The sequence below is a fragment of the Perognathus longimembris genome, chromosome 7 (genome assembly GCF_023159225.1).
Source record: "Perognathus longimembris pacificus isolate PPM17 chromosome 7, ASM2315922v1, whole genome shotgun sequence".
Lineage (NCBI taxonomy): Eukaryota > Metazoa > Chordata > Mammalia > Rodentia > Heteromyidae > Perognathus > Perognathus longimembris.
Window position 1 is genome coordinate 3,700,630 of NC_063167.1, and position 14,162 is coordinate 3,714,791.

Below are 14,162 nucleotides of genomic sequence, written 5' to 3' on the forward strand. Positions count from 1 at the left end.
TAGTGGCCATTCCTCCCTCTATCCATTCTGTCTTTCTTGTCTCCAGGACCCTGGTCCCTAGGACAGGCTGCTGGTCCTGGGGTCAGGGGAGAACTCACAACTTTCCTGACAGTGCTTGGCAAACCCCGAGAAAGGTTCCGACTCTGACAACTCCTGCCTTCTCTGGGGCTCCCACTTCTGGGGTCCCCAGGCTCCTCCCCAAGTCTCCACAGGCTTCCTGGCTTCTGTGAGTTAGAAAGAAATGTCTCAGGACTAACCAGCCTGCAGGAGTCTCAGGGAGTGGTTTTGCCAGAGAAAACAAGGCAAGGTATTTCCTACTCCTCAACCTGAACTTCTGCCATTCCATGACACTGGGCCAACGCAATCTCTGCCGGGCTCAGCTCTCCCACCTAGAGACCTCCTTGAGACCACAGGGCAGCCTGGTTCTTGTCTGCCCCCCACCCTTCCTCGGACCTCTAGGGTGTTGTTAATGCTAGAGGAATAATATGGTGGTCCCAAGCCTGGGTACAAAGCCGCCACTCCAGGGCATTCATGGAAACATCCTCTCCTCGCCAGACAGGGCAGCTCACATGTGGGTGACCGCTGGCCAGCCCGACGTGCCCTTTGCCCTGCTGGGCCCTGCAGCGATTTACCAGTGATCAAAGCCCCTGTGGCCCCGGCGGCTCTGTGCTCACGGGGACCCAAGTGGAGCTGGGCAGGGAGTAGGGCCCGGCGGAGCTGGGTGTGCAGGGACCATCAAGGCCGATGGCCCGGGGGCCTTGATCTGCTGCCGGCGCGGGGCTGGGCAGGTGTGTCTCTCCCTGGCTCCTGCAGCCTTCCGGGTGCTGGAAGCAAAGCAGTCACTACCAGGAGCTTCCTTGGAGGAGGGCTGCTGGCAATCAGCGGGCCCGGTGGGCCTGGCCAGGGGGCTACCATGGCCGCCAGAGACGGGGGTCTTGGGTCGGCGCGGGCGGGGAGGGCGCAGGAGCCGGGGCGGGCGGTGCTGTGGGCGAGGGCGCCGCCCGCCCGCCCTCCGCGGGGTCGCCGGCCGCCCTCCGCTGCAGGTGCTCCAGCAGGCGGGCGCTCAGCGCGGGCTGCAGGACGCGGCGGGCGGGCAGCACGCGGGCCAGGCGGGCCAGGCAGGCGCGGTAGCCCTCGCCGTAGCTGTCCGAGGGCGCTGCGGGCCGAGAGCAAGGCGAGCCCGGGGCGGGCGGCGGGAGGGGAGAGGGGCGCTCCCGGCGCGCGGCGAGGCCCGGGGAGGCGGGCAGCTCCTTCAGGAAGTGCACGGTCGTTTCCAGGATGTCCGCCTTCTCGGGCTTGGAACCGCGGGAGTCCTGCGCGGCCGAGGGAAGGAAGCGGGAAGGAGCTGCGGGAGCCGGGCCCGGGAGGCCCGCCCGGCGCGTGTCTGCGCACGCGCGTGCCTGCGTGCGCGCGGGTGTCGGCGTGCGCGCGCGTGCGCGGGAGCTGCGCCCTGCGTGCGCACGCGCGCGCGCGCCCGTCCTCCGCCCCGAACGCAGCAGCCGGGCGCTGTCCGCCTCTCAGGTGTTCCGCTCCGGGCCGGCGCCCCACCGCGTGGGCCACGGCGCCGCTGCCCGCGGGGCCGGGCGGCTCATGGGGTGGAGCTGAGAGTCTCACGGACTTTCCTGCCCGGGCTGGCTTTGAACCTCCATCCTCCGAGCTCAGTCTCCGCAGTGGCTGGGATTCGAGGCGAGAGCCACGGCCTGAGCCCGGCGCTCCCGGACCCCGCCCGCCCCCCCCCCCCGGGAGCGCACGTGCCCGCCTGGCCCTGCGGGGTCCCCGGGACCCGGCGGAGCCCCGCACTCACCTCCCGGCCCCGCAGCGGCAGGAGCAGCGCCCGGAGCTGGCTCAGGCTCTGGTTGATGCGCGCGCGCCGGCGCTTCTCCAGCAGCGGCTTCAGGCTCTGGGGGCGACCGGGGAGGGGGGGGTCGAGGTTAGGAGTGGGGACCCCGGGACCCCGCCCTGCCTCGCCCCCAAACCCAGTCTCGCACCTTGCGCAGCTCCGCCGCGTCCCCAGCCTTGCGCGGCAGCCCCATGGCTCCCGGGCCCGCGGGGTGCGGAGCCCGCGCCCGCCAGCCCGGCTTTAAGGGAGGCGGGCCCCGCCCTCCCCCTGGCCGGCCCGCCCTCCCCCTGGCCGGCCCGCCCTCCCCCTGGCCCGCCTTTGTTCCTGCCCGGAGGGGCGGAGGGCCCGGTGCCCTAGGGAGCCCGCGGGGCGCATCGTGGCGGGTGGTGGGACCCCGCACCGGGGCCCCCCGCGCTCCGAGGCTCCGGGGGTCCGCGGGGGTTGTGGGGAGGGGGGCGAATCGCTCCAGCTGCTCCGAGCCGGACGGGCAAACTGAGGCTGGAAACGGACGGCGCCCGAGCGGGAGCCCCAGCTTCGGATCCCCGGCGGCTCCCGGCGCTCGGGAGCGCCCGGTGTCCTTGGGAAGGGGAAACTGAGGCACGCGCGCGCACAGTAGGGGGAACGAAGTCGAGCGGGGCCCCTCGGGACGGGGTGGGCGGGCCTGGCCCGCCTCCCCGCCGCCCCGACGCCGGGCCGTTGCCGGCGCGAGCCCGCGGCGTCCCCCGCCCATCTGCTGCGAGCCCGCCCGGCCGGCTGGCGGGCAACGGCCGCCCCTGCGGGCCGCACGGGGCACCGCGGAGCCGCCGGAGGGGCCCGCCAGCCAGAGCCTGGGGTGCAGGACCCAGCCCTCCGAGCCCGCCCGGGCGCGCGCGTCCCCGCAGCCCCGGCCCCGCCGTCCAGTGTGTCTGCCCCCCTCCTCCTCGGGGGCAATTATTCTGCAAAGGCTCAAAAGAGGATTTGTACGCCCGCCACCGAACTGACGGCTTAGGGCTGGCAACTCTAGCCACGAAGGAGGCTGGGATGAGGAGGACGGAGGCTTGAGGCCAGCCAGCGCTGAGGAGGTCCTGACACCCCTCCTCAATGGAAGGAACTGGGTGCTGCCGTGTGTAAAAGTCATCCGAGGCCCCGAGGCCAAGAAAGAAGGGAAGGAGGGAGGGGTGGGGTTGGGAGGGAGAAGGGGGGAGGAAGAGAGGAAAGAAGGAAGAAAACGTTGTAAATGTCACCCAGCCAGCCACTCACACTGCTGCAGGGCTCGACGCCTACCCTATGGCCACATGTGTGCCTCGCTGGTAGACACTGGCGGTTTCCTGGGCGGCAGGGTGGAAAGGCCCTTCTCCCTGACACACACCCCCTGCGGGCTGTGGGCAGGCACTTGAAGACTGGAAGGCAGAAGAACAAACTCCCTTTGCACCACTAGTGACCCCAATTTTAAACGTTTTTCCTCCCTTCACACTTTGGAGGATTTCAACCAGATCATCCATAGCTCCGTGTTTTGGTTTTGTTTTGTCTTTTCCCTCAGTTGTGGGGCTTGAACTCAGGGCTTGGATGCAGTCCCTGAGCCTCTTTTGTTCAAGGCTAGCACTCTACCACTCTAGCCACAACACCATGTCCCGGTTTTCTCGTGATGAACGGAGAGAAGAGTTTCATGGAGGCTGGGAATATGGCCTAGTGGCAAGAGTGCTTGCCTCGCGTACATGAAGCCCTAGGTTCGATTCCCCAGCATCACATATGTAGAAAACGGCCAGAAGTGGTTCTGTGGCTCAAGTGGTAGAGTGCTAGCCTTGAGCAAAAAGAAGCCAGGGATGGTGCTCAGGCGCTGAGTCCAAGGCCCAGGACTGGCAAAAAAAAAAGGTCTCATGGACTTTCCGGCCTGGGCTGGCTTTGAACTGTGATCCTTAGATCTCAGCCTCCTGTGTAGTGGAGATTACAGGTATAAGCCACTAGCACCCAGTTTTGTTTTGTTGTTGGTGCTTAATTTCCTAAAAGATCTCATTTTGAAGACTGGCCTTGAATTTCCAATCCTCCTTCCTTGGCCTCCTGAATGTGGTTTACAGGCATGAACAAGTGCACCTGGCGCCCTCAAGCACATCCCTTCCATCCTCGGAGGATTCTGGCTTAGGAGAAGGCGTTCCTTGGAATCAGGAGAATGTAGGGGCATCGGCTAGGCAGGCAGGGTGTGGATGCAGGCTTGAAGGAAGCCAGGGCTTCCCATGGTACCGTGGAGACACCCTCGGCCCCAACGCCTATGCTTGGGAGCACATTGGTGCTTTAATGGGGAAACCTGAACTAAGCCTCAGGCCTGAGCCACTGGCACCTGGCAGGAAAAACACTGTAAGAAACAAAACGGCAGGGCATTTGTGGCTCACATCCGTAATCCAAGCTACTCAGGAGGTTGAAAGCTAAGGCTCAAGGTTCAAAGTCAGCCTGGGAAGAAAAGCTTGTGAGACTCTTATTCCCAACTAACCGGTAAAAAGCCAGAAGTAGAAGTGTGGTTCTTTGGGCCCTGGTAGCTCATGCCTGTAATCCTAGCTATTCAGGAGGCTGAGATCTGAGGATCGCCGTTCAAAGGCAGCCCCGGCAGGAAAGTCCCTGAGACTCATCTCCAATAAGCCACCAGAAAACCACAAATGGTGCTGTGGCTCAAAGTGGTAGGGAGCTTAGCCTTGAGCAAAATAACTCAGGGATAGGGCTGGGAATATGGCCTAGTGGCAAGAGTGCTCGCCTCGTATACATGAAGCCCTGTGTTCGATTCCTCAGCACCCCATATATAGAAAACAGCCAGAAGTGGCGCTGTGGCTCAAGTGGCAGAGTGCTAGCCTTGAGCAAAAAAGAAGCCAGGGACAGTGCTCAAGCCCTGATTTCAAGCCCCATGACTGGCCAAAAAAAAAAAAAAAAGGAACTCAAGAGACAGTACCCAGACCCCAAGTTCAAGCCCCATGACTGGCAAAAGAAAAAGAAGAATGGCTCAATGAACAGAGCACCATTCTTGAGCAAAAAGACCAAGCAAGAATGTGAGGCCCTGAGTTCAAATCTCAGTACTGGAAAAAAGAAAGAAACCAACTCTTCATACCTATTCCCCCCCCCCATAAACTCGGGATCAAAGTAGACCCTCTCTGAGTCCCTGTAGGAGATAAACATCCAGCCAGGCCTCGCACAGCACTGGGTAAGTGGCAGGGGCCCCACGCAGGGACCAGTGCTGCCGATCTGGAGAGGACAAGGCGCCCTGGCAGAAGGGACTCGGCTCCCAGGCTGAGTTTCAGCCATGGTCCTCACCAGACTCTGAGAGATCGGTCAGCAGGAGTAAGTGCTCGTGCGTGTGTGTGCGCATGCGCATGCGCACGCGCGTGCTGGTACTGGGGCTTGAACTCAGGGCCTCATGCTCTCATCTTTGTCACTCAGGGCAGGCGCTCTGCCACTTGAACTCCAGTTCCACTTGCAACTTTTTGGTGGTTATTGGACGACAAGAGTCTCACAGCCTTTCCTGTTAGTCTGGCTTTGATCTCAGCCTCCTGAGTAGCCAGGGTTCCTTGCAAACGTCAGCCACGGGGCTGACACCTGGCTTTTCTGCGGCTGTCCCTGGCAGCGGTGGTGGGACTCAGCCGCATCCGCCCCGTTCAGAGGGATTAGGAGCAGGGCATGAACGGCCATGTGACAGTGTGCCCAGGCCCGGGGGGGGGGGGGAGGCGGTGCCGCAGGGGGGAGGGCTAAGGACATGAAGTGCAGGGAGGAGGCACAGGGGAGCAGAACCCAGACAAGTCTCTTGGCTGCAGCCCCCTCCGCTTGCTGGCCTGGGTGCCGCACCTGCCTGATGTGCGTGTGCTTGGGAAAGTCGTCCCCCCCCTCCCCCCCAGGAGATGCACCAGGCCTGCAGGGCACCCCAGCGGCTTGGCTTTGTGAAGCCCGGGAAGCCGCTGTGCGTGGCGCCACCAGGTGGCAGCCGCGGGGAACGCTATGGAAGGCTGCCCCGGCCGGCCCGGGCGGGAGGGACTCGGGTGTTCTTGTAAACAGCTTACTGCACAGCGCGTCCACGGGGCTCCCACGGGGCTGGAGTGTGGGCGAGGGTGGGAATAAAGCCTCCCGATCTGATCAAGGCTGCCTGCTGCTACTCTGCTCCCCCAGCTAGGCAGCCCCCACTTGTTGGCCGCTCCTGCGCCCAGCCAGCCCTGACTCCCCAGCTCTCCTGGCCGGTTTCCAGCCTCCCCCGCAGGGTGCTTTGACACACGCGAGCCTGCTGGCCCCGGGGGTCCCCGCGGCAGGCACGGTGGTGGAGCCCTGTCTCTGGATGGAGTGGGTGCCTCTCCACGCGGCCCCACCCCCACCCCTCCCCTCTCTTCTCCTGTTCCAGCAGCTTCTCCACCTGGGCCATCTGAATCCCCACCTGCAGACCCACCGCCCCGACCTCTCCTCGGTCTTTCTCATTCTCCCTTCCAGGAAGCCTGAGCGCACGTTTATTTATTTTTCTTGTGCCGTTACTGGGGCTTGAATTCCGGACCTGGGCACTGTCCCTGTTCACTCAAGGCTAGTGCTCTACCGCTTGAGCCACAGCTCCACTCCCAGGTTTTTGCTGGTCACTTGGAGGTAAGAGACAGGGACTTTTTCCACTCAGGCTGGCTTTGAACCAGAATCTTCAGCTCTCATCTCCTGAGTAGCTAGGAGTACAGACATGAGCTACCAGAGCCAGTTTTCCTGTTTGGGTGGTATTTGCCATCCATCCACTAGAGTTGCAATGGCTTGCCAGCTCAGGTCCCCAGCGCCTACAACCCACGCAGTCACCATTGAGTAGAAGAATGCTCCCATCTGCACCTGGGTGGCTCGTGACTTCCAACTCAGTGTTTATCTGAAGTGCATTAGGAAGAAGGACTTTACGTGGAACCAGTGGCTCACGCCTGTGATCCTAACTACCGAGGAGGCTGAGATGTGAGGACCACAGTTCAAAGCCAGCCAGGCATTAAAGTCTGAGAGACTCTTCAATTAACCACCCAAACGCAGGAAATGGGGATTGTGACTCAAGTGCTAAAGCAGCAGTCAGTGAGTGAAAAAGCTGGGAGATGGTGTTCAGGTCCTGAGTTCAAGTCCCAGTACTAGCACCAAAAATAAATACAAAACATGAGCCAGTCACTGATGGCTCACGCCTGTAAACCTAGTTACTGAGGAGGCAGAGATCTAAAGGCCGTGGTTCAAGGCCAGTCCAAGAAGGAAAGTCCATGAGACTCTTCCCTCTAGCCAGCAAAAAGCTGGAAGTGGAGCTGTGGCTCAAGTTGTAGAGCTCCAGACTTCAGCTCAGGGACGGCGCCCAGGCTCTGAGTTCAAGTCTTAGGACAGGCACAAAAAAAACTAACGGAGACTCACCATGCAGGGCCCAGATGCAGCTGGAAGCCAGCTCGGGATTCAGGGCCTGGGGGCGCGGCCGCGACGGGGGCGTGGCGTGTCCAGGGGGCGTGGCCCGGCCCGGAGGGGCGGGTCCCTGGCTTCAGCGGGACTCCGGCCCAGAGTGCAGCCGGGGCTGAGGGCAGACAGCAGCGAGCCCGGCCCGCGGCTGCTCCCGCTCGGGTCCGCATCTCCGACGGCAGCGCCGCGGGAGGCCGGGCGCATGCAGCCCCCGGGAGGGCGCTGATCCGATCGCAGGGCGGCACCATGGCGCTGGAGCAGGCGCTGCAGGCCGCCCGGCAGGGGGACCTGAACATGCTGCGCTCCCTGCACGCCGCGGGGCTGCTGGGGCCCTCGCTGCGCGACCCCCTGGACGCGCTGCCCGTGCACCACGCGGCCCGCGCCGGCAAGCTGCACTGCCTGCGCTTCCTGGTGGAGGAGGCCGGGCTCCCCGCCGGGGCCCGGGCCCGCAACGGAGCCACCCCGGCCCACGACGCCGCCGCCACCGGCCACCTCGCCTGCCTGAAGTGGCTGCTCTCGCAGGTCGGCTGCCGAGTGCAGGTGGGTCCGCGTCGCCTCCTTCCCGGGAGAGGGTTCGGGGCCACAGACTCCCCAGAACACGCGCCTTGGGTGGATGCGGTTGGGCGCTTGGGGCCCAGCCGAGGCCCACGCGGATCGCCTTCTACAGGGCTCTTGGATGGGGTAGGAGCTCCCTGGAAGGGCTCCTGGGTGACACCCGGTCACACAGGGGATCTGGGCTTCATAGAGGGCGGGCAGGCAGAGCCCCACTGCCCACCCCAGGCTAAGAGGCAGAGGTACAGCCCAGCGGAGGGCGTGGGGAGCGACTCCCCAGGACACACAGGGACCCACAGCTATCAGCCCCTTTGGGCCTTCCAGATCTGTTTCTTCTGCAGCCTGAGTCTTAATTGCCCAAAGATACCACCTGAATGACCTCGGGGGAGAGACCTGGCGGGTGGGAAGATCAGAATGTTCTGAGCACAGGGAACAAGAAGTGCCAAGCCCTCAGGTGCACACATTCTTGCCCAGTCGACAGAGGGTTGGGCTCCGGTAGGATGGGAGCCACTGCACCAGGCCTAGAGGGTCTCTTTCCGCTGATATTCCGGTTATTCTGGGCAATCAAAGGGAAGAGGGAGGGAGGGAGCAGACATGATTTCCCACTTATAAAGACCACTGGGTCCTAGTGGTAGAGTGTCTGCCTAGCATGCATGAAGCCTTGGGTTCGATTCCTCAGCACCACATACACAGAAAAAGCTGGAAGTAGTGCTGTGGCTCAAGTGGCAGAGTGCTAGCCTTGAGCAAAAAGAAGCCAGGACAGTGCTCAGGCCCTGAGTCCAAGCCCCAGGAATGGAAAAAAAATAAAAATAAAAAGACCACTGGGTTAGCTGGAGATAGGAGGCAAGGCACCAGCTGGTTTGCTATGCCAACCCCAAACAATAGCCCAGCACCCCCCACCTCCTGCCTTCAGGAGATAAGTTCCCCCTCCCCCACTTTCTCATCCCTCCTGAGAGAGGCTGGCTCTGTTATCAGGGGTTCCTGATTATCAGGGGTTGCTGGCCACATGGCTGATCCCAGTGTCCCATGCTAGCCAGAAACCTCCTCCTCCTCCTCCTCCCTGAACATTAGGTCTAGCTCGGGCCAGAAGCCTCCCCACCAGAGAGAAGGAACAAATGGTGTTGTGCGCAGTTTATCAAGATGTCTGCCCTCCAACCCCAGGAGGCGTGGATGCTAGAGTCAGAAGGGGGAGGGATGACCTCAGTCCCTGGGCCTCCCCACCCACGAGCGATTGCGTCACAGCACGTGAACTCCCGAGGCCTACCCAGCTGGTGACGTCTCAGAGACAGGCCAGAGCCTCAGACCCACAGACCCCAAGGTGAATGGAGAGGAAAGAGCTCAAGCACAGAGGCTCCAGCCAGGCCCCCGTGTCTCACGCCTGCAACCTTAGCTCGTCAGGAGGCTGAGAGGTGAGGATCACGGCTCAAAGCCAGGCTGGGCAGCCACGTCTGTGCAACTCTAATCTCCAGTTAACCAGCACAAAGCTGGAAGTGGAGCCGTGCCACGAGGGTGGTAGAGCACTAGCCTTGAGTGCAAGCGCTAACAGACAGCATCCGGGCCCTAAATTCAAGCTCCAGTACTGGCGCACACACACGCCCCCTCCCCCCCTCCCCATCCCCCACCCGGCGGAAGCTCCAGCACTTCACCAGGATCTTGCTGCAGTCACCTCTAGCCAATGCCACCCCTGGGGTCGGGGTGGGGGTGGGGGGGATGGGACCAGCCCGTCTCTCTCGTGTCCAGGAGAGGCCTCAGGGTTTGTGTCAGCTTCCTGTGGGCCATGTACTTCCAGCTCCACAGTCCCGCCCCCTCTCCCAGGTGCCCCCTTTCTGGTGATACTGCGCTCGTGGCTCCTGGTCCCCTCTGCCTTCTCGCTGAAGGACGCTCTGAGGTCTTCTTCCCTCTGAGATTCACCTTCTTCAGAGGATCTGCCCAGGTCTTGGGACCTCGGCCATGGCTGTCCCCATGGTGTCCCTCCCTGAGGGACAAAGAGGCCTCCCTTCTCGGTACCCAGTGGACCATGTCCACCGCTCACTGCTGCCCAGCCTCCTCCCCTCTCCCCACCTTTCTGTTTCCCCAAGAGCTAAGTGGTTCTTTTTATTTTTTTTTTCCTGTGTCTCAATACTGGGACTTGAACTCAGGGCCTGGACATTGTTTTTGAGCTTTATTTTTTTTTGCTCAAGGCTGGCATGCTACCATTTGTACATTTGCACAGCTCCACTTCTTGCTTGTTGGTGGCTCACTGTAGATGGGAATCTCCCAGACTTTGCTGTCCAGGCTGGCTTTGACCCTTGATCCTCAGATCTCAGCCTCCTGAGTAGCTGGGGGACACAGACGTGAGCCACCAGCACAGCCAGTTGTTTAACTCTGAAACAGTGCCTCCTCTCCCCGGTGTGTCAGCCTCAGTCAGAAGGTCTGGGTTCTCGGCGGTTCTGCCCACCTGTAGGTGCCATGAGCATCCCCACCACCCCTTCCAACAGACACACACGGGGGACACATATATTCAGCACTCTCCCAGGGGCCTCCGTGCGGGCAGACTGCCCTGGGCCCTCCCCACCAGTACCCGGGAGTTTCCTCCTCCACACCGTAAGGACACAACTTGTTCCTGAGGCGGGGTACGGGGGAGACTTGGTGCGGGCCCGCCCGTGAGGGCTGCCTGTCCCCGCACGGGGTTGTTGCAGTGCACCATGGGAAGGGAGGATGAGGAGGTACCAGGACTGGATGCAGAGCGCTCCCTCCTCCTGATACCAGCCTGGGGCGGGGCAGGCCCCCCACGCTTCCTGGCTCGGCTGAGTCCAGATACACTTGCTCTTCAGGGGTCTTCGGGCTGCGGCCCCGGGCCTGGAGGTCGGGGGGGGGGGTTCTTAGGATACAGGGTGCTGTGTGCAGGCACCACCCATGCCCAGACGGCGGCTGAAGGCCCCGAGGGGCTGCTGTGTGGGGGACCGAGGGTCAAAGATCAAAACACAGAAGCGAGGTTTGGAATCCCAGGACCGCTTGATTCCTCCAAACCTGGCTGAGCGAGGCCTAGCCGTTCCTCCGGGGCGGGCAGAGGGGACAGAACTGTCCCCTGCTCCAAGGGAGACAAGGCTGGCCTTGGGCTGAGCCAGTGCTGCTCTCTCCTCACAGGACAAAGACAATTCTGGTGCCACAGTCCTGCATCTGGCCGCCCGCTTTGGCCACCCAGAGGTGGTGCACTGGCTGCTGCGACACGGCGGCGGGGACCCCGCCACGACCACAGACACCGGTGCCCTGCCTCTCCACTACGCCGCCGCCAAAGGAGACTTCCCCTCCCTGAGGCTTATTGTGGAGCACTACCCTGAGTAAGGAGTCCCTTCCGCGACGTGTGGTACTGGGGTCCAACACAGAGCCCCGCTCACTAGACTCACTAGGGCTCTGCCTCTGAGCTGTAACCCAAGCTGGGGTTGAACTCAGGGGCTCTACCACTTGACCCAGGCTCCAACCCACCATTGCCCTCATATTTTTTTGGCCAGTCCCGGGGCTTGAACTCAGGGCCCGGGCACTGTCCCTGGCTTCTTTTGCTCAAGGCTAGCACTCTGCCACTTGAGCCACTGCACCACTGCCGGCTTTTTCTGTGTATGTGGTACTGAGGAATCGAACCCAGGGCTTCATGCATGCTAGGCAAGCGCTCTACCACTAGGCCACATTCCCAGCCTTTGACCTCACGCTTCACAGAGCCTCTGAGTGCGGTGGCCGGGGCTCTGAGGGAGGCTTGGCGTCTGCCAGGCCTGTCCAGTATTCCCGTAGGATGTCTGCCCCAGTGGCCATCCAGGCCTACGCCCAAGACAGCGCCTGCCCACGCTGGAATCTCTCCTCCCTTTCGGGGTCCTCCAGCTCCCCACTGCAGGCTCTTCCCAGCAGGGCTCCTCCAGCATCCCTGGCAGTAATGCCTCTGGGCTGAGGAGGCTGCACCCACAAGCCAAGGCCGCCTGCTCCCCTCCAACGAACCTGCCAGCCTCTAGCAGGCAAATGGCTCTCTTCAGCTCTGCTCTGTGATTACTTGTAAACCAAGTCTTAATGGCGTGGCAGGGGCAGGAGCACCCCTAGACCCCTGCCCAGTCCAGCAGGTAGGGGGGGACCATGTCAGTTATCAAGGAGGTCTGGGAGGGCTCTAGCCAGGGACCCTTGTGGTTCTCCTCGGGAGGAGAGCAGCTTGGAGGTAGCATTGTCCATTCCCGAGGGGGGCACTGGCCACCAGGCAGCAGCCTGGAGCCGGACGCCCCTCGGGCCAAGCGCTTGGTGTGGGTACAGAAGAGCACGAAAGCCCGCCGGGCCAGGCCGCATGGTCTCCTCGGCCTGCTTCTGCCCTTGGCGGAGCTCCTCTGTCTGCTTGGGGGACAGCCAGACGTCCATCAACCGCGAGGTTCTCGTCACAGCCCTTGGAAGGCTACTGAGGTGTAATTGCTCTGTGTCCAGACAAAAGAGGGGGTGGGCTACCCAAGTCAGTGGTCTCAGGAGGACTCGGCCTACACTGTGCACCTCCCGGCTTAGACGCGGCCCCACCCCCTCCCCGGCCGTGCCGAGCGTCGCATGGACTTGGGTCCTAGCGCCAGCTCTGCGGCTGGGTGGCCTGGCTGATGAGGTGCCAGGCCTCCAGGGGTCACCATGAATCTCCAGGACTCTGGTCTCTGCAGCGGCAGGACACGGCTGATAAGGAGGTGTCTTTGTGTAGTTGCCAGGCTGGGCTGGGTCACAAGGGGGTGGCAGGGAATGGGGGGGAGAAGGTCTACCTCCTTAGCCTCGGGGGTGGAGAGTCCTGCTGTCCAGGGCCGGGGGGGGGGGGGGGCGGGGCTGGACTGCCCCCGGGCACAGGGTCCAATCCCAAGGCCCAGGCAGCGGGGCCCAGCGGGCAGGCGGCTTCACGCTGTCCTGCGCCTCCCGGGCCTACCGTGAAGTCCTGTGAATTATTCACGAGGCCTCGGCTCTCTCCCTGGGCGCCCCTGCCTCCCCGCGGGAGGGAAACCCGATCCCATCCAGGGAGGCCGAGAGTGGCCATGGCAGAGGCCGCAGAGGAGCCGGAGGGCTGCACCGCCCCCCGGGGGGAACTGGGGAATGCCAGGACCAAGCCCAGGGTGCCGCCCAGGGCCGGGGGTGCAGGAACACCCTGTACCGCTCCCCGTCTCTAGTCTACCCCAGCCCACGGGCCAGAGCTTCCCAGCACAAGGCTGACTGCCATGAACTTCAGGGGGTGGGGGTGACCCAGAAGGACCCCTGCCTCTGAACCCACCGCACAAAGCCGGGGGCATGGAGGGGCTGGGTGGGGTTTCCCTAGGTCTTAAGTCAGAGAGAGACAGTGGGGGAGCTCGCCGCCCTGGAGCACTAGAGGCGGGTGGATCCCCAGCTGGGACTAAGGAGGAACGGGGGACAGGGAGCCCTCACCCCCTCCCGGCACCTCTCGGGAGGATCCTCGGGTCCAGAAACTTCCTTCTGCTTGCTCTGCCTCCGCAATACCTGCTGCTGGCTGCCCGTGTCCCAGCTGCCGGACAAGAAGAGCCTGGGCTCAACCCAGATGCGAGGCTTGGTGGGGGTGGGGTCTGAGCACGGGGGTTCGCCAGTCCTATCAAGCTGGAAGAGCAGATGGTCCAATTGTGTGTGTGTGTGTGTGTGTGTGTGTGTTGGGGGTCAGTTGTGGGGCTTGAACTCAGGGCCTGGGCGCTGTCCCTGAGCTTTTGTGCGCAAGGGTAGCGCTCTACTGCTTTCAGCCACAGCCCCACTTCCAGCTTTCTGGAGGCTAGTTGGAGGTAAAAGTCTCATGGACTTCACTGCCCTGCCTGGCGTTGAACCGTGATCCTTGAGCAAAACACCCAAGGGACAACACCCAAGTCCAGAGTACCAGTGCACGCGCGCGCACACACACACACACACACAGTGCAAGTGAGACCCTTGGTCTATCCCCAGGAACAGGGCAGGCCATCTCGTTACGGTGGCCTAGAGACACCCCCTGCCCCCCTCACCCCCCGGCTCTGAACCCCTCGTTTCCAACAGTCCTTTCTCTCTAGCCTACTCTAAGGCTTCTCTCCCTGGCCGATCGAGCAAGCTCTCTGGCTTTGCACCGGCCGCTCCCTCAGCCTGGAGCAGCCGGAGCCGCGGTGGCAGCCGGGCTCCGGGCTCCGCTCTCACCTCCCAGCCAGGCCGCCCCGAGCCTGCTCAGCTCGAAGCTGCCCCCACCACACACGCCAGCGGCCTGATCTCCCCAACACCCTCATCGTGTTCTATTCACTCTGTCTTCTCAGTGCCTGTCCCTCTGACTAATGGGGCTGGAGATTTTAATCGTCTGCTCTGTATGCCCAGTGCCCGATATGCATTCAACGTTTGTTTGTTGAATGAATGAGGAGTCTGGGGGGCGGGGGGGAAGAGGAGGAAA

The 14,162-nt window shown here is 62.6% G+C and overlaps 2 protein-coding genes across 3 annotated transcripts in view; one reads left to right on the plus strand and one right to left on the minus strand.

The window, feature by feature from the left end:
• Positions 1-438: 438 nt before the first annotated feature.
• Hes2 (hes family bHLH transcription factor 2) lies at positions 439-2,044 on the minus strand. Of its 2 annotated transcripts, XM_048350151.1 has the most exons (4): positions 1,989-2,044; positions 1,805-1,900; positions 1,218-1,313; positions 439-1,157 (listed from the first exon to the last, which is right to left on the minus strand). In XM_048350151.1, exons 1-4 carry the CDS (start codon positions 2,031-2,033, stop codon positions 909-911), a joined length of 486 nt encoding a protein of 161 aa, XP_048206108.1. In that variant the 5' UTR covers positions 2,034-2,044; the 3' UTR covers positions 439-908. The 2 variants fall into 2 exon arrangements, with proteins under 2 accessions (XP_048206108.1, XP_048206107.1); XM_048350150.1 differs by having other exon boundaries at positions 439-1,313.
• A 5,430-nt stretch (positions 2,045-7,474) lies between these two features.
• Positions 7,475-14,162, plus strand: part of Espn (espin) — a 28,799-nt gene continuing 22,111 nt past the window's right edge. The window contains exons 1-2 of the mRNA XM_048350147.1: positions 7,475-7,768; positions 10,907-11,100. Of these exons, the coding sequence (XP_048206104.1) occupies positions 7,475-7,768; positions 10,907-11,100 (488 nt within the window). The remainder of the gene's footprint in view (positions 7,769-10,906; positions 11,101-14,162) is intronic.

What these genes read in the sequence shown, in the direction of transcription:
- Hes2 (XM_048350150.1), bottom strand. Translation starts at nt 2,033, where the DNA reads ATGGGGCTGCCGCGCAAGGCTGGGGACGCGGCGGAGCTGCGCAAG. An exon ending in ACGCGGCGGAGCTGCGCAAG is followed by an intron (nt 1,901 to 1,988) that starts GTGCGAGACTGG and finishes GGTCGCCCCCAG; the next exon opens with AGCCTGAAGCCGCTGCTGGA. An exon ending in TGCCGCTGCGGGGCCGGGAG is followed by an intron (nt 1,314 to 1,804) that starts GTGAGTGCGGGG and finishes TCGGCCGCGCAG; the next exon opens with GACTCCCGCGGTTCCAAGCC.